This window comes from Rhagoletis zephyria, unplaced genomic scaffold (assembly GCF_001687245.7).
Source record: "Rhagoletis zephyria isolate East Lansing unplaced genomic scaffold, Rhagoletis_zephyria_1.1 Rzeph_scaffold_00003, whole genome shotgun sequence".
NCBI classification, from domain to species: domain Eukaryota; kingdom Metazoa; phylum Arthropoda; class Insecta; order Diptera; family Tephritidae; genus Rhagoletis; species Rhagoletis zephyria.
The window spans coordinates 1,146,228-1,166,720 of NW_016157087.1; the positions used below are offsets into that span (position 1 = coordinate 1,146,228).

A 20,493-nucleotide genomic window follows, 5' to 3' on the forward strand; every position below is an offset into this window, starting at 1 on the left:
ACGGACGGACAGACAGACATGGCTTAATCGATTTCTTTTTTCATCCTGATCATTTATGTATACATTTGTCTATATCTATCTCGATTCGTTTTGGCTGTTACAAACAACCGTTATGTGAACAAAATTAATATACCCTTGTGCACAAGTGCGCTCGGGTATAAAAACGAAGTTGCGTAAAGATAAAGGCAAAAATGAAGACCAAGTTAAATTTATCACTTTACTTATATAAGGGCAAAAACGAAGGGGAATATGTATATGAAAAATATGATAAACAAAAAAATGAAAACAAAGATAAATATAAAGGAAAAGATGAGGATGAGGATACCGATAAAAGTAAAGATGAAGATAGAGGAACAAAGATTTAAATAATGGTAGGTGTAGAGAAAAGGATATAGATAGAGGCACAGAGACTCCATCTGGTAAGTGTTTGGGGATTTTAGAGATTTTCGGGAATCTCGGGACTTATCGATATAATAATCGATATTTTGTCGGTTTTGTTATCGATATTTTTATCGATTTTGTTATCGAAATTTTTATCGATATTGTTATTGATTTTGCTGTCGAGATTTTCGGAACCTATCGATATAATAATCGATATTTTTATCGATTTTGTTATCGATATTGTTATCGATTTTGTCATTGACTTTATTATCGATATTTTTATCGTTTTTATTATTGATCTTGCTATCGAATTTGTTATCGATATTGACTTTGTTGTCGATATTGTGATCGATTTTGTCATTAACATTTTTATCGATATTTTTATTAATTTTGTTAACGATTTTGCTATCGATATTATTATCGCCTTCGTTATCGATATTTTTATCGATTTTGTTATCCATATTGTTACTGATTTTGCATCAATATTTTCAGAACTTATCGATATAATGATCGATATTTTTGTCGATTTTATTATCGATTTTGTTGTCGATTGTTTTATCGATTTTGTTATCGATTTCGATATTAATTTTGTAATCGATATTATTGTCGATATTTTTATCGATTTTGTTATCGATTTTTTATCGGTTTTTTATCGATATTTTTATCGGTTTTATTATCGATATTTTTATTCATTTTGCTATCGATTTTGTTACTGATTTTGCTATCGATATCGATTTTGTTATTGATATTTTTTATCGATGTTATCGATATTTTTATGGATTTCGTTATCGATTTTATTATCAACTTTGTTATCGATTTTGTTAACGAAATTTTTATTGATTTTTTTATCGATTTTGTTACCGATTTTGCTATCGATTTGATTATCGAAATCTATATAGATTTTGTTGTCGATATTTTAATCGATTTTGTCATCGATATTTTTATAGGTTTTGTTATCGATATTTTTATTAATTGTGCTAACGATATTGCTATAAATATATTCGGAACTTATCGATACAATGATCGATATTTTGTATCGATTTTGTTATCGATTTTGTTATCGATTTTGTTATCGATATTATTATCGATTTTGTTATCGATATATTTATCGATTTTGTTGTCGAAACTTTTATCGATTTTGTCATCCATATTTTTTCGGTTTTGTTACTGATATTTTTATCGATTTTGCTATCGATATTGTTATCACTTTTGTTATCGATATTTTTATCGGTTTTATTATCGATATTTTTATCGATTTCGCTATCGATATTGTTATCGGTTTTGTTATTGATGTTTTTATCGATCTTGTTATCGATTTGTTATTGACTTTGTAATCGAATTTGTTAAGTGATTTTGTAATTGATTTTTTGATAGATTTTGTAATCGATTTTGTTATCCATTTTGTAATCGATTTAGTTATCGATTTTGTTTTCGATATTTTCATCTATTTTATTATCGATATTTTTATAGATTTTGTGATCGATTTTGCTATCGATATTATTATTGATTTTGATATCGATATTTTCATCGATTTTTATCGATGTTTTTATCGAATTTGCTATCGATATTACTATCGCTTTTGTTATCGATATTTTTTCTTAGTGTGTGCTTTCGTTTTTGACTTGGATATGCTCTTACCCATACCACGTATTCTACGTTTAAATTTAGCGGCTGTATCTCCGATACAGCCTGCAGGCCAAGATGAAGGCGCTGGACTGTTCCTTTTTTTAAGTGTGGAAAATCATATGCCAATAAATATAAAACTCCGATTTGTTTAAATCATCTACTTATGTATCTATTCGTAATTTGCTTTGGCCAGAAAAACAGGCATTGGGACCATAGTGCATAGTGTTGTTTCATCAGACAAAATATTTTTGTTTTGATTGATTCAGTGTTGATGTTTCTTTCATCTTATTTAGTAAAAAATCTAATTACCCAGAATATCGTACTCGCGTTTTTTGCCCATAAAAATATTCGAACACGATCGGTATAGATACATTTTCCGACGTTCACTAAATATCACTCATATATATATATTAGACTGCATCACTCCCCATACAAAAAAAATCGCTACTATTTTTCCATTGGAATTATAAAATCTATTATATTTTAAGACGTCCACCAAAATATTTCGGAAAAATATTAAGATTTAAGTAAGCTGGACCGATTTGAAAATACCTCCAAAAATGGAGTTTCTTATGAATAAAAGTAGTTTCTTAAAGAATTTTTTTTGAAAAAATCCCCTTAAATGACAAAATGGCTTAAGCTTAAAAAATTTGCAGAAAAATATTTAAAAAAATTTTTTTTAAATTTTGTACGGAATCGTAATGATGAGATTTTTGATGCTGTTTTTTAACTTTTTTTAAAGATTGGTATAACAAAAACTTGAATAACGGAACCTAAACTCCTCCGATTTAGANTTGACGACTTGCAGCAGTATAAAAATCTTGACCTGCAATATATTTTGAATTTTTAAAAGCAGGNATTTCGGAAAAATATTAAGATTTAAGTAAGCTGGACCGATTTGAAAATACCTCCAAAAATGGAGTTTCTTATGAATAAAAGTAGTTTCTTAAAGAATTTTTTTTGAAAAAATCCCCTTAAATGACAAAATGGCTTAAGCTTAAAAAATTTGCAGAAAAATATTTAAAAAAATTTTTTTTNTTCAGCTTACAACTTTCAGGGGCATTTTGACGACTTGCAGCAGTATAAAAATCTTGACCTGCAATATATTTTGAATTTTTAAAAGCAGGAGGTTTCGTAGTCCATAACAATGCAGTTGTATTTTTTAATTTAGAATTCATCGGTCTGGCANCCTCCGATTTAGACTTAGGAGGTGTCATTAGAAAGGTATTTTCTCTACCTTATTATTTATTTGCTAATAAACTCATTCAAAGGATGAAAGAGAAAGAATGAAGGAACGTCATTCAGAGTTGAATTAAGATGTGTTGGTAGTTGAAAAAAAGNACTTTCAGGGGCATTTTGACGACTTGCAGCAGTATAAAAATCTTGACCTGCAATATATTTTGAATTTTTAAAAGCAGGAGGTTTCGTAGTCCATAACAATGCAGTTGTATTTTTTAATTTAGAATTCATCGGTCTGGCACTGTTTGAGCTGTAGAACATCTCAATGAAGCTTTCCGATTTACCTTTTGTACGAAAAACTGGGATCTCCGTGCGGATTTTGCAACATAACGCGACAAAACCTCNATCTTAATATTTTTCCGAAATATTTTGGTGGACGTCTTAAAATATAATAAATTTTGTAATTCCGGCGGAAAAACCGCAACTTTTTTTGGTGATGCAGTCTAATTTATATAATATATATGAAGGGTGAACACACCAAAACTGCGACACTTAGAGATTACTACCAGAAACAAACTGGAAGGCTTTGAAATTATATTTTTTTTTGTATTATATAACTTGGAAGTTTAGGTGTTATTAAAAAGTTAAAATATTAGTTATTATTTGCTCCATATGAAAGTGATCGGTATTTTCATCGCACACGCGCCATCATGTTCTGCACGACTGCATCATCGACTTTACGCGATGCGCACAACTACTTTGTTTTGCACTCTTCAATATTTTTCACTGTTTCACCTGTTTTCTTCAAGATTCCTTTGACAATTGACCAATATTTCCCAATAGGATGTAGCTCTGGGCTATTGGTTGGATTGCAGTCGTGAGGTACAAAATTGATGTTATTTGCATTATACCACGGCAATGTGTCCTTGGCATAGTGGCAGCTTGCCATTTCCGCCTAGAACAGTGGCCTACTACCTTATCTGTTGATAAATGACAGAAGACGCCTTTTGAGGCCTACTCATCCCGATAAACTTGATCATTCATTGTCCCGGATGGGAAAAAAGGGCTACTCTTACGGCCACAGGAACAAATAGCTTGCCAAACCATGTTGTTTTTTTGCAAATTTGGACTTAATTTTCAGCTTACAACTTTCAGGGGCATTTTGACGACTTGCAGCAGTATAAAAATCTTGACCTGCAATATATTTTGAATTTTTAAAAGCAGGAGGTTTCGTAGTCCATAACAATGCAGTTGTATTTTTTAATTTAGAATTCATCGGTCTGGCACTGTTTGAGCTGTAGAACATCTCAATGAAGCTTTCCGATTTACCTTTTGTACGAAAAACTGGGATCTCCGTGCGGATTTTGCAACATAACGCGACAAAACCTCCGGATCTCGCGAAAACGCACTGAGGACCTTCCGAGCACTGTTTTTATCACTTTGACCATGCTAACCCCCGCTCCCTGTTTTTTTCGTAACTGCCAGGCCTTATTTGTACCGATTAAAATCCTGCAAACTGTCGAATAGTGCAATCCTTAATTTTAGCAATTTTACGTGTACTTAAGGCCAGATCATTTATAAACTCGTGCAAAATGGTTTGTCTCGTTTCTAACTCGGTTGCCATTTTTAACTCAACTAGGAATCAGATTCAAATGAAATTTCTTCTACGTCCAACTAAGGTCATGGTCAGCTTATGGTATTTGAATTTCAAAATATTGAAATCTTTTTGGGTAAGTTATAAGCTTCCCAAAGTGTCGCAGTTTTGGTGTGTTCACCCTTTATATATATAATATCACTCATATTTATATATATATATTTTTTTTTTGGTATTGTCATTGGCTGGCATAAAAACTTTGAAGCAAAGAAGCCTACATAATTATAAATTTTCTTTTCAGTTTTTGACCTGATATGGGGGAAAACATATTATGGCAGCATTTTGTTCAAACTCCACCACGTTTTTGCTATGGCTACTGGTAACTAATGTGTAAAAGATTTTTTTTACCGCGGTTTTTTGTTGTTTCAGCCCTCTTTCTTAGTCACAAGTTTTCTTAAAATTTTTATCTCATGTCATACTTATGATAGAGAATCGAGAATTGCTGACCTAGTATTAGAACCTTTTCCGTGCTTTTTGTGGGAAACTATAATTATTTGCTAATTTTTTTTTTGTTATTGCATTTTTTAAACAATGTACCATGTTGTTTTTTTTTCGCAAATAGCTTTTTCGACAGCTTATTTTCTAACGGCTTTCAACGGCTTTCCATTGATATATAATTTGTATGTAATCTTCGTCTATTCTAATTTCGTAAAATTTTACATTAGAATGCATTTAAAAATGTAGCTGGTCGGACAATTTTTTCATTTATGTGAACTTGTGTTATTGCCGACAAAAATGCAAGGCGGACCCGAGTGCGTTCTATGATGAAAAACTTGTAGTCCTTTTGCCATGCCCAATACAAATTATATATCGTTGGAAAGCCTAGAAAATAAGTTGTCGAAATAAGCTGTTTGCGAAAAAAACAAAAATGGTACATTGTTTAAAAAATGCAATAACAGTTTTTATTGCAAATTTTCAGCAATTTTCGAATCTCATAAAAGTGACATGAGATAAGTATTTTAAGAAAACTTGTGACTCTAAGAAAAAATGCTGAAATTTGTTTGTTCAAACTCTAATAACTCGACAAAAAACAGCGGTAGAAAAAAACTTTTTTACATATTGGTTACGAGTAACCAAAGCAACAACATTGTGGAGTTTGCACAAAATTCTGCTATAAAATGTTTTTCCTGGTACACTTGACGAATTCCGCCCCATATACAATATTTTTTGCAGAATTTTGTGCGATAACTAAATTTCCTTTTAATTCTGTGAATAAATTTTCAAATCAGTAAGTCCAAAAAAAAAATTGTACCTTACCTGAACTTTGGTCATTGGAATAAATAACACGTACTCGTACTTTTGTGGCAAGAAGGTTTTGAGGAGCTCAGCTTCCTTCCTCTGTTATATACAGGATTGAAAGAAAAAACAGATAACAAAAAAACAGAAGTATTTTAACTGTATTGAGAGCATGTACAGTTGTCCGCAAAATAATAGGAGTGCGATATTTTGACCAGTTTTATTTGTCTTTTGTTTATTTAATGTTTATTTTATTTTTTTTCTCTAAAAATCTAGCTGGCTATACAACAAACCCCTTATAAATTCAGTTTTCACACTTTGTACAAAATTTATACAAATTTCGCAAATTTTCAACCAAATTCCAAACTTTTTTGTCAGAATCTTTACAAAAAATTGTGGTATGCAGTTTTGTATCCCATTTTATTCTATTATAATAAAGTGCAAGTTTGAAGCTGCTAAAAAATCTCGTTGATTTTAGAGAACTTTTTTGGTTGAAGGTGTTTTACCTTTTTGTCCATACAAAGCATGTTCGAAAATTTTCTTTTATATGGAGGACACTGCCAGCAAAAAAAAAATGCTTAAAATTAAGGGAATTTTTTAGAAGCGTGAAACTTGATCTTCATTCGACTAGAATTAAATGGGCTACAAAACTGCATACCATAATTTTTTCCCATTAAAAAGTTTGAAATGTGGGTGACAATTTGCGAAATTTTTATAATTCTTATACAAAGTTTAAAATCTGAATTTATATGGTGTCTGTTGTATATCCAGCTAGACTTTTATAACTAAATAATAAACATTAAATAAACAAAAAGCAAATAGCTAAAGCTGGTCAAAATATCGCACTCCTATTATTTTGTGGACAACTATATATGTTTTTTAGAAATTGTTGCCTTACCTGTACGAATTTAGAAAGTTTCTTGTGCAAAACGAACGATCTTTGCTTCATTACTTGTATATCTCTTTTACTTGAATCCTTATGTTGCCCATTTTTAATAGGATTTGCATACAGGTTTGCAAATTCTTTTTCAGTTCCCAAAAAGAGCGGTTTTATAAAGTTCACCATGCTATAGTCTACAAAGGTAAAGATTGTGGTAGTTATATTAAGTAGTATACTTGTGAAATTTTTAAATATGTAAAAGGGTTTAGGAAACAAAATATTTCTATCGCATTTTCATAAAACAAACTACAAAATTTATAAAGTTGGACGCTGGATTAAAAAACAGTAAGTTTCCATCGTTAAATGTTACAATTTTATTAACCTTCTATTAAAGGGGCATCTTAAGTTGTTAGTTAATCGTTAAAATAACCTTTAGAAACCCAATAAAATATTGATATAGCCTTACCCAGCGCCGGCGAACCTTTATACCTGCACGTGCCATTATTTTCAAAGAAATATTCAATGTAGCCATGACGTGCCAGCAAAAAAATCATGACTCATCAACGATCTTGGAGACATTAATTGACACATAAATCGTACACTAATTTAAAAAAAAAAAAACAAATTAAGCGTATCCTAAGTGTATCTGTGTACCTAACGTGGTAAGCGGTTAGGACTCACATTGAAAGGTAGACGAAAATATTGTCAAGATAGCCAACCCCAGCTTCATCAGACAGCTAATATCGAGCCCTTACCGCCAAAATAACGTAAGCGACATTTTTTTCAAAAATTTCTGTTTGATGCAGAAATATTCATAGAGCATCTAGATCATTTCTGCATCAAAAAGAAAATTTTGAAAAAAATGCCGCTTACGTTATTTTGGCGGTTAGGGCTCGATATGTCTGGAATGGAATTTCTAAAATTTTAGTATTAGCATTTTTGGTCCAATTGGCTGCTTGTCTTTCTTATTTGAATGATTCTAACCCTTTCCTTGTTTCCACAAAGTTTTTATTCCGTATTGAATTACACTGGAACACAATCAGCTGCATTTCAAAATCTTCGATTTCCAACCAAACAAATTTAGACAAGTTCGGTTTATCATGTGACTTTACATCGGGATACATAATGGATTTGAGTGTTTCCGATAACTCCTTTAATTCAGAAAACCTCAATGAAAATTCTTCGATGACAGAATTTATTACCAAAGAAAACTTTTCGGTGCCTCTTGCTCCGTATGGTTTTTATGTACGTAAGTCCAAATCGGATTTTAAATTTTTCATGTTTGGGAAACATTTCGTCGCCTGGGTAAAAGATTGTCATAAGCGTCAGTTCGACGATCTTTAGTTAAAGATGCAGCTTTATTTTTTTTTTTAAATAAGATCTTTCGATTGGTGTTATCAGTTTTTGGATATCTCCTTTACTTTCCGAGATAATGAGTAAAATTTTGTCGTATTTGCAAGTTCGCAAGCGACTCGGTACATTTTGGTACAGTTTGATGAAATCGATTACATACTTGTTAAAATATTGTCTTATGTGACAAATTGTATGGTACATACGACAAACTCACACCAATCCTATACAATGGATAGTCGTAAGTGCTACGACAACTTTCATTGACAAATTGTTTATTATTTTGTTGATTTTTATTCATTAATTTATATCTCAGGTGTATGAGAATAAATTTTTTGCGTACGAGCCAAAAACAATTTCAACAGTTTCAGCCTTTTGCTTACTTGCTGTGTGTGTGATTTGTAGTATGTCATAGAGCTGGCTAGCGTTTAACTTGAAAATATAACGTACGCCAAAATGATTTTATAAAAAAGTGGCTGTAAAAGCTACATATATGAGTTACTGAAAATTTAAGAGAAGGTTTTTATACTCTAAATAGTATGTACCAAGGTGTATTAAACAAGGTGTGATTGACAACTCAGGTAGGCTCTCTTTTAAGGTACTATTATGCCAAAAAATATAAACAATCGATTCAAAATTCATACAAAATTTTTTCAATTTGACTTTATAGAATGGTTCTTCTGAAACACACTTTGTTGAATACATTTTGGTATGTACAATCAAGAATTAAATTTTGGTAAAAAACGATTGTACAGCTTTTGAGATATTGTGACTGTGTTTAGGCCGGCGCCCTAAACAATTAAATTTACGGCCCGCCCTAATATTTCACTTTGTGTATAAGACACAACAGTTAGCTTATACTTGTAGAATCCACTAGCTATGTTAAAATTCCCTTGCGGGAAAAAACTGTTAAAAAAAAACCAAAAAAAAAACAAAAAAACATCGATTTCCCAAAATCTGCCGAAAAAACGACAATCTTTTACCCAGGCGACGATTTGCAATTTTTGGAAGCAATAACTTTACCAAAAACTTTTAAAAACGCGAATGAGATCTATCATAATTACAACAGTTTTATTAGCCCCTTGAAACTTCGGCTTCAAATTCAATTATTGGAAGTACATATCCGTAAAGCCACAAACTTTGCAAGCCACGTATAACCCTCAATCCTTCGTTTATTTAATTCCTGTGAAGATGTGAGTATACTCATATATGTTTGGGACTACGCCCATTATATTACAATGGAGGCTAAACCATGATCTTCACACAAAGCTTGTGTTGATAAATGATGTGCTGGAACTAAATAATCGAATGACTTTTGTGAATTTTGTTGATTACTGTCTGTATTTTTTGACACTTCTGAGCTATATTGTCGGGCATGAATAGGACTTGGTTTGGTATCCAATTTAGACGAAAAAAAAAATGTTTCGATTAGGTAGTAACCACTACTAGTAATTGAGGAATTGGGTCAGGGCTGCTCAAAATTTTTATATCCCTGCAAAAAATTGTGCGACTAATCTCTAAAGAGAGTATTCCGAGATTACTCTCCATCGGGTACAATTGGGCATTAATAAGTCGGAACTAGTCTCATACGGGTACTAATGGGGATCAATTAGTCTCGACTCATCCCTTACGGGTACTATTAACGATTTAATGATATGTACGCACTTAGTCAATGAATCGTAGCTGGCCCAAATTTTTATTTCAATTTTTTTAAAGTGACTAGTCGCTTTTTGTACCCGTTCGGGTATAAATGGAAACAATTAGTCTCTTCATAGGACATGCTCGAACAAAAGCGAACAGTTCATTCCATATAAAGAGATCAAAAGTGGTATTAGTCGCATGTGCCTGTGCGATTGCTCCCGGAGTCATCCCGGATTAGTCGCATTTTTTGCGGGGATTGAAGTGAAATCACAATACATTTACAAAATTTATGTGTACACTGAGATTTTTTTTCTTTTTGTTATTTAAAACAAGCTTATTTTTAGTGTACGATTAGCGAATTAAAATTGTTAACAATGGGTGTATTTCCATATACATATGTATGTGGAATGATATAGTGCGTTAAGAAACGATAACGACCTAGTGGCTGAAAAATTCCAAAATTTAGTGTGGGAAACATCATATTGCAAGCTTAAATTTTGCATTTTCCTTGAGACACTCCTAGCTTATAAAAGTCCCACTTAAAAGCGTTAGTAAATGATAGCACCATTGAAGCAATATGCAATAAAATTTAGTGAGGGCACCTTAAATCAAGTGTGAACAGGAGATTGGAGTTTCTCCAACCTTAATTTATAGTTTCATTTTATTTTTTTGCGCGCATTTTACGGAAATTTGTTGAAATTTTCCCTCAAGGTCGCAAAATTCATTTTTTTCTGCAATCCGACGTTATAAAAATGTATGCATTCTATCAACTTTACGCGATGTAATGCTCCCAGCGATTTACATTGAATACAGATTGGAAATCAATANGCTTTTTTTCTTCCCGTTTCTCTCGTGCTTCCATATTACAACCTTTTGTAAGGGAGCTGTCGACATGAGCTGTCACTACGTACAACACCTTGTATAATTCCACCATGATCAATAAATTTCTATGTCGCCTTTGAAATTTTCCAAAATTTTTGGTGGCAATTCGTTTAATAATTACAAAGCACAACATATACACTACACTTTGCACTCAAAATTTTTGCAAAAAAGAACTCGCGCTTCCACAATTTAATGAACGCCATGTGTTTTTTTTCAATAAATTTCGTGTTCACTTTCAGTATATGTATATGAATATTAAACCAATTTATAACACACATTTTTTCAGTGCTGACATATATTTTATAATTTTTTTCATTCTATATTTGTTTGTGAAAATTTCTACATTTTACTGGAGTGCGTGAGCTTCGTATGGGAGCGCATTTGCTTTGCCCTGCAATATGAAACTCAGGTACTTTCATATGAATTGTGTTTATATGTCAGGGCATACGGGAGGGCGATAACGTTTTTTTTATATTTAATAATTATTAATTAATTTATATATGTGCCTATACTTCAGGGCAAAACAAAAACCAATGTGCTACAAGTGCTTATGGAGTGAGCAGCTCTGAATTAGGTCCTCTATAATACCGTGCCCAAGTTTTTTTTTGTGTGTGCCTTTGTTTCGCCGGTCCTACATTTTAGAAATTTCAAGTATGTAGCGTGATACAAAGATTTAAATGTAAAACCGGTCGTCGGCCAGTTTCTACTCAAACGCATGAAATGATTTCATGAATTCGCCTACGCACAATGGTAGGAAACGACAGAATGAATTACAATAAACACATAATTTTGACATAATGAAAGCCTTAAACGTTGCGACCGTGGGTGATCGATCCGCAATCAAGTTGGACATTTTGCCCACAAACATTGCAATTTTGCTAGTCTCATTGTAAAATCTCATTTTTACAATTTCATAGTTTCGACTTACATTTATAAAATTCAACGAACATGTTTCGTACATATTTCGGCTGGGTTACCCATTTTGGGTTATTTAGTGAACAAAATAAACGCAAAATAGAACGAGTTTGTACAACATGGCCATTAATGTAGCGACGAGTTGTACAACTTGCCAGAACATCAAATTTTTTGATCCACCAAGACATAAACGACAAACGGTGTAATTTAGAGCAAAACATCGCTAAGTTGAAACAACTTCCGCTACGTTTATGGCTTTCTTTGAGAAACACCGGGGCGAAAATTTCAACTGCTCCTGTAACACCATGATTCAATAATAAAAGGTTTGCTCAATAAACAGTTTTCTCACTCTCTATTGACAAAATCGGCTCCCTTAGCAAGGCACTGTGTGAGGGTTCGTGTGTGTGTGCAAAGCTTTTGTAAGGGATCTAAGGGAGTATCAAAACTCTAAAGCTGATGGCAGATAAAACTTTGTAGCTTTGCGTGACATTTATAACTTTCCCAGCAAAGCGCCAGACGCAGAAGGTATGCCACAATGAACGCCAAGAAAACAGTTTTGCACCGCTTTTTTACTAGTCAAAGTTGCTGGGGATTTTATATATTTTGCTTTAAAATTACCAGCAATGTAATTAAGTTTTATATTTCTGCATGGAAACTCGAATTTGGACGAAACAAAATAAATATTAAACCGGCTTATTGTCAAAGCGCGCAAAGAGATGGGAGTTGGCCATCTTTTCGCTTCGCGCTGCAGCTTCAACGATTTATGTGGCATGCTTTGTGCATTTTCATACAATTCATCTTATCTGTCAAAGCGAATCTGCCACGTAAAGCGAAGCAAAAGTTTTATGTGGCATCAGCTTAATGTCACTAATGAGCAAACCTTTAATTATTGAATCATGCTGTAATATATATGTATGTGAGTTGGCCTTGCTATCATTCTCACATATGTTCATCAGAGTATATCAACGAAAGACGAATTCATACAAGGTGATAGCGGGAGCACAAAAACTATAGAAAATTATACGCACAATGACAAACATGAACAAATGTACAACAAACAAATCATTTTTGACAATCAGCACAATTCGCTTTGATATCAACGAGCAGCTTTTCTAGCTCTAATTAGATTTGTTTTCGTTTGTACTACATATGTGCACAATCATACTAGGGATTTTTCACATTCCCGAATACGAATTTTCGGAATGCGAATGTTAGGAATAACGTTAAAAAAGCTATAATCCACTTAAATCGTTTTTATTTCTTTAAAATTTTTGTAAATTATTAGAATATTGAACGAGTTCTTAACCTATACCGTGTTATAATCTAGTAGTCAAAGTTGAAAATGGGCATATTTTACATCGTACAGTTTCATAAGTAAAAACACTATCAGCTGATTGCCAAAAACTCCTACAGCTGAGATCACCTGTTTTTTGGCACCTGTTTCTTTTCACCTGTTTCTTTTACAATTTCTTTAATTTCTATTACAATTTATTCAAAATACACTAACACACTGAAACAAAAACAGTAATACAATAACCAAAAACCACACCTACAGCCTGCCAGAAAAAAACGGTAAGAAGAAGAGTTGCGTTACTTATGGAACTGTACGATGATATTATATTCCAAAACAAGTAATTTTGCTGCCTTTTCTCCCATGAGGCAATTTCTTAGAGGTTCGTATATAAGGCCGGCTACACTGAACAATTGCTCACTTGGAACGCTGGCGGATGGAGCGCTCAAATATTTGCGGGCCAGATCTGTCCATTTGTCGTAAAAAAAAAAAAATAATAATTAGCAACAAGAGTTTACGGGGTGTACATAGCTCAGTAGTTAACGCTTCTGACTTTGCACATCGATTACGCAGGTTCGATCCCTGCTGAAGTCTAGAAAAGAAGTCTGATGAGGAGATGTGGTGATCTCCGAAATAGCTGCTATAACTTCTACCGCTTAGACTTTGTCGCTTTTTCAATTTTTCCTAATAAACAATCGTGGTACAAAGCTCAATAAAAACATTAAAAATAAAATGTTAATAAGCCACAATAACATTGACAAATACTTAGTTTATTTCGTTTTCAAACATATTTTTAAATAGTTAAATAAAGACTGTGAATTTGACAGACATACGCGATTACATATCTATTGAAAAAGTCACATTTACAGATGCAAATACATATCGTGTAAGAACACCTTTAGCAAACTTCAAAACTGTTCAGGCTGCCTATCAGCGGTTTTACCTTCAAATTTTTGTATCATGGTATGTAGTAAGCAAATTGTGGCCTGGGGGCCCATTCTCGTTCTATGAAATTGTGAAGGGAAATGGAAATTTAATTTGTTCAGTTTATCATTTTAAGCGATTCTCAATCATTAAAAGCTTTTCCATTACTATCTAGCAAGTACTTAACACAACAAACAATGACATTCTTTATCACAAGACGATGGTTTTGAGAAAAATGTTCAACTTTCCTTTTTCGCAGTTTTCACCTCGAAAACTTTTTGCCAAATTAATTTATTCTCATTTGAAAACGGAATCGCAGTTTTATGTAAAGTGATGAAAAATATTTTCACTTGACGTTTTCAGAGAATAAAAATTGCTCCCCTGGAAAACATTTTTTATTTTGAAATTTAACAAAAGTAACACAAAACTTTTAATGTTGATTTAAAAATTGCTCAGTTCATTTGTAAACATTAATAATTTTCTTAATTTTAGGATATGGGTGTTTCCATCGGAAGGTCTACCGCGAAAAATAAGTCATATATCTATCGTATTTATGGGCCCATTTGTCTGCTTTTTAAAATATATACTGATTAAGTAAGCAGAAAATTGTTTGCGAAAAATGATCTTGCTAGGTGACGCCAGGGTCGAGATATTTTGAAAACCCGTATTTCTGGTCCGATTTGGTTCGAATTTGGCGTATGTAGTTGAAACATAATAAACCATAGATTTCCAAAAAAATCATTTGCGTTAAAAATTCTCTTAAAATTAATATTAACAAAAATATTGCGATGAAGATTTACGTCACGCCACGCCATGTAACGTAACGTTTCACACTTGGGGTTGTAAAAGAATATTGAAACAAGTTGCATTAATTCGAGAAACTCTAAAAACAACTAGAATTGCTCCAAATCATATAAAAACAAGTTTCATGAAGAGAGCCATCCACAATTCACAGAGTTTGGCGATTTTGTAAGAAAACAAAAAATCAACTTCCATTTTTGTCACATAACGTCACTCTTTTTAATTGCGTATATTTAAGGATAATCGGTTAAATATGGAGCTAATTATATGATATACAAGGGTCCAAAGAAGTAAAAGAAAACAAGTGTTTTTCTTTGTTTTTATCGCATTAAAACGTACGACTGTCGCGTACATGGCGTATGGAAATAGCCATATCGCTTTGAAATTAGTGTTTAAACAATTTATTTTTGTAATGTAAACATTCCTAGTACATACATACTTACACTCTTTCAAATTATTCTGTATTGGTGTGCCCGTTAAAACGATACGCTTTTGGGTTTTTATTTGTGTAACCGCCAGGCTGATAGCTGATTTACTATTTTTAATAATATGACCTTCATCGCATACAACTAAGTCAGCACCTGGAATTATAAAAAATATTGTTTTGTGTTTGATTAAAGTATTATTTTCTTCAAGCAATACCATTTAACAAACCTGGACTAAGCAAATATTTGTCAACATCACTGCGTATGCTCTCCAACCGTGACGGTGCAATACTACGATTTTTGTACGAATGATAAAACACCAGTGTTCGAAAAGCTTCGTAACCTATCAACAATATTCCAGATGCATTTGCCGTGGACAATGACCAATCCTTGAGGATTTGTATTTTATCGTTGATGTCGCTACAGAAAAGGTATACTTAATTTTGAAATTATTAATAGTATAAATTTTACTTACGAAGTATCATTAAATGTGTAATATTTCGGTTTTAGTGGGCCCAGCCAACGTTCAATTTCATCCGCCCAATTCATGACCGTACTTTTGGGGCATAACACAAGAACTTTACAAGTTTTTAATTCCTTATAAGAAATAACTGTGTGGAGAAGAGCAATGAGCTGGGGATAGGAAATATAATACAGATTAAATTTCATTAAAATAATAAGCCTTATCACGAATTCCGTGTGAACAAATATGTATTCCCAAGAATTATAAAACAAGCAATTTTTCTCAATTTATGGGAACAATTTATTCGCATTGAATTGGCGATAAGGCTGAGTATTTATTTCTACTTATAATGTAGCAAATGTGCTCATGCTAACTTAAAATTAAATCAAAATAATTTCTTTATGGGTGGATTACCGATAGCAACCGAACCTCAGTTGCGTTGCTAGTTGCCAAAACGATATTACAGATGGCAACTGGCAACTTTCAACTGACAACTGCAGTTGCTACAAAGTGTCTATACAGGCGACTGCATTTTTGTGGTTGCGGGGAATGTTCAGAACTTGGTCAGAACCAAACTGCGCTTCCATTTGAAATAAGGTAACTATAGAGTGTGCATATTTTGAATTCCTAGATTTTTCTAATATCTTTGTCAGAGTGCACAATTTAAACATGTTAACGATTGAAAACTGTTTTCGTTTCAGGTACAGAGGAAAGAAATCTCCAGATGCAATACTCGTTGAAATTTGTTGGTGGTATAAAAACACCTTTGAAGAAGAGGAAGACGAGGAAAAAGAGGAAGACAAAGATGAAATTCCAGAATATCTGTTGGACGCAATTATCGACCTTTCTGATGATGATCACGATGACCAAGATATTAGAGAGAGCAGTGATGTTGATCCACAGCCGCCTGCTAAACGGCAACTGGCCAAATCATTAATTTAATTAATTTAATTTTTTTACTTAAAACTTTTCATAACTAACATTTCAAAATTATGTTTTTTTCCATATTTTTATAATTTCTTTTTCAATGTTTCTTCAAAACCAACACTGAAAAAATTGGTACATAAGAAATGAGAAGTAAATTAATATTAAGCTGGAAAACGCAAGTTTTGTATTATGATTGTTTTCTTTTCAAATGAAATTTATTGAAGAAACTGAGAAGCATATTATAGATCAAACAGAAAGCAAAAAATACTTAGTTTTGTGGAAAATATGTTCAAAAAGCATGAAAAAAATTCCAACATTTTGCTTCATAAGCACTACAAAAATTTTCTAAATCATTTTTTTTTTATTGTAATTGTTGCACAGGTCTCTAGCAATAATTTGGCTTTAACAGATATCAATTAGTCGACGAGTTATAGCCAGAAAACCATATAATCAATATGCTGAAAATCGGCATTTGACTGAAAAGTTCGTAGGTCGATTAAAAAAAAAATCGAACTAACATAAACAAACGCCGCGATAAGGGTCTTCTAATTTAGCCTATATTTTCACCCCTCACTCTCAGAATCGACCTAACTTTTGCTAACCTGAAGTTGTTCCACAGTGTTATACTACAGCTTCTTTTGGAAATCCTCAGTATGCTTTGAAAACGAACACAAAACGATATTAAAAGAAAAACCTTGAAAGCATTAACTTTTGCTAACAGTGCACGCGGTAGCTCTGAAGGATTGGAATTATCCTTTAAATGTCGCCTGATTGAGGCCGCGTTCATGCACTTATCTTCCTCTTAAACAAATAATTGTGATGAACTTATTGCTGTCTTTTCTTTAAAACTCTTTATTTTAATAATTAAATTTTACTCGCACAGCTTGTTTACAGCCGCATGCTGGTTGTGGAACTGTCAAATTTCGATTATCGATAGCACTACAGCAACTGACGATAGTTGCCATTCGTAATACAAATTTTCTTTCCAGTTGCGTTGCCAGCTGGCAACCGAACTGTGGTTTCGTTGCTATCCGTAATCGACCCATTAGTTTAAATTTAATTGAGTTTTAGTATTTTCAAATTCCACACAAATTCAATTGCAGGGCTGTATTTTGAAAATTACCTGTAGTGTTTTTCCAAGACCCATGCAATGCGCTAAAATACAACCAGATCCAGAGCTTTTCTTAAGCGCCTCCACACCACCATAACAAGAGTCGTACATAAATTTTACACCATCGCGTTGATGCTGCTTCAAATGTTTAACAATATCCGGATGTACTTTTATAAATGTCTTAGTTTCATCATTGTAATCTAAAATTAAATTGCAATCTTCTTGCATATCGGGTCGCTCTTTTAGTAATTTCGATAGCATTTTATGCTTTCTCTCTAAGCGTCTTATACGTTCAGTCTCGTTTCGTTGTGCTTCACGGGTGACAGTTGCTAGCTGTTCGGGCCGAAGCATTGGTTTGATGCGTGATTTAGATTCCTCTACTGGCTCAACATCTGAGGACTCGCTTTCCGAGCTAAGACTTATTGAGTCACAAAGTCTATTCATTTTCTTTCGTTTTTCAACCACTGAAAGCATTTTCTCCAAAGACTTTTGTTTACTGTGTTTTGTTGAAGACATCATGTCATCGAGTACTTCACAATCTGAATTTTCTGACGAATTTGATTTAATCTTTTCTATTGAACTATTTCTTTCCATTGAACTACGTTTAGAATCAGCTGCCTCTTGCCCGGCCGAAGATTTTGTGTTCAACTTATCACATTTCTCTATTTCCTCATCGCTTTCGTTGGCATTGAATCTTTTCAGAAATCTTTCTACCAAAGGTGAACTACTCCCTTCATTGCTGGATAAAATTTCCTCTATATCATCACTACCATCAGATTCAGAAAATTCGCTATTCGAATCGCTCAGCAATTGCTGCTTCATGTTTTCGTTGCAACGCTTCAGAAACTGCGTCTCTGTAATGATCTCTTCTTCACTCTGCAAAAAACGATATATATATATATTAATATAAGGTATGCACTACGGTGCAGTGGTTAGCAGTGCGCGTTACCATTCCGTAGGGCCGGATTGAAGCCCAGTTTCCGACCAACATCAACAAATAAAAAAAAACTAAAAGTATTTTCTAATAGCGGTCATCCCTCTGCAAGCAATGGCAAACCTCCGCGTGTATTTAGCCATAAAAACAGCTTCGCATAAAAATGCAATTGGAGTTGGCGTAAAACTGTAGTTCCCTCCCCTTTGTGTGACAACGTCGGAGGAGAAGCACTAACATATTATGTAAGCGCTAATCTATTATACATATTATAACTATGCACTGTGCGCTCAACTCTTCACAACACTTCTTCTAAGTCTAACTTTCTCAAAATGTTAGAAAGAGCTTTCGGCGGTAGCACATGAATGTACTCATACTCTGGCTACATTAAGCCTAGACTTCTCTTTCGTCAGTCCATATAATCCGATCTCGACAGAGCTAAGTAAGCCGCTACAACAACAATAACGAGAATAATCGCTTGGATGTTGAATTAACTTCATGATATATCTAAGAATAAGCACTTTCCCTGACGCCGCCCTAGCGAGCTTCGTCTTGGGAACTAGTGCCAGGAAAGGCGTACAGCCAATTAAAGTGTTAGCTGCAGCCTCTCTCGCAAGACTGTCCGCTATTTCACTTCCTCTGTACCGTATGGCCTTATAAAATTGTATTTAACAATTTTTATCGAGCTTGAGGGCGTTTTTAATGAAAAACTATTGTGGTAAAGCAACAATAATTTGAAAAAATTGTAGAAGGGATAGCTATTTCGAAAATCACCACATTTCCTCATCAGGCTTCTTTCAGTGGGTTTCGATCCAACGACCCCAACTGACTTAGCCAGTTCCCTATGCACTGTGCTAGGTTCGCCTTAATTATTGTTGCTTTTTCCACTTTTTCATTTGTTAAGCCAACTACAACCAGCGCAGCTATTCCAGCGCTATTTAAACTTGATCATGTGGTTTTTGGTTTTGTTGGTTTTTGTTAATAATTATATTTTTAGAATGTTTAACTTTTAGGATGTCCTCGTCCTTAAGTTATTTGTTTTTGTTATTTATGGCCTTATAACAATTATATTCAACAATTTTTGAGGCCGTTTTTAATGAAAAACTATTGTGGCAACTTTCTGAGTCCGCTAGGGTCGTTGGATCGAATCCAACTGAAAGAATTCTGATGAGGAAATGTGGTGATTTCCGAAATAGCTATCACTTCTACCAAATTTTCAAATTATTGTTGCTTTTCCACAATAGTTTGTCATTAAAAACGGTCTCAAGCTCAATAAAAAATTGTTGAATACAAATGTATATCAGAAAAGGATCAGTCCAGCACCTTTGTCTTGACCTGCAGGCTGTGTCGGGGTCACAGCGGCTAAACTTAAACGTAGAATACGTGATATTTTTGAGATCATATTCAAGTTAAAAACGGTACACGAAATATTCGTTTTGATTGTATTGAATTGAATTTAATAAATCAATATGAAATGCAAAATATTAATACCAAAAGGAAGCCGGTCCACATGAATTTCAATCATATGTCCCATCAGCTTATAAATAGATATATGCCATGACATGTATCATTATTTCCATTCGTTTTTATTTCCTTTCATACTGCAGAAATGTGTATTACTTTTTATATTAGCCTAGGTCCCAGTATTAGTATTATTCTTCCAGTTCATGCTCGTCTTTGCATTATCTTCGTCTTTGGATATGTGCTAAATTAGCTAAGACTTCTGATACAGCTGGCAACTCTCCTCAATATAGATAAGAAATAAACAAATCTCTAGCGTATGATAATGTGATACCTGCAGAAATATTTTGTCGGCCGCTGTGGTGTAGTGGTAAGCAGTGCGCGCTTCCACTCCGCAGCACCAGGGTTCAAACCT

The 20,493-nt window shown here is 33.4% G+C and overlaps 1 protein-coding gene across 2 annotated transcripts in view; it reads right to left on the reverse strand.

Annotated features, from left to right (window-relative positions):
• The window catches only part of LOC108370294 (transcriptional regulator ATRX-like), a 91,834-nt gene that overhangs the window by 52,854 nt on the left and 18,487 nt on the right, over positions 1-20,493 (reverse strand). Inside the window, exons 4-9 of one of the 2 annotated variants that reach the window (XM_017625641.1) lie at positions 17,699-18,562; positions 15,661-15,818; positions 15,415-15,605; positions 15,204-15,341; positions 6,975-7,150; positions 6,098-6,178 (exon numbers count right to left, since the gene is read on the reverse strand). In XM_017625641.1, the coding sequence (XP_017481130.1) occupies positions 6,098-6,178; positions 6,975-7,150; positions 15,204-15,341; positions 15,415-15,605; positions 15,661-15,818; positions 17,699-18,562 (1,608 nt within the window). The remainder of the gene's footprint in view (positions 1-6,097; positions 6,179-6,974; positions 7,151-15,203; positions 15,342-15,414; positions 15,606-15,660; positions 15,819-17,698; positions 18,563-20,493) is intronic. The other variant, XM_017625713.1, reaches the window with a different exon arrangement.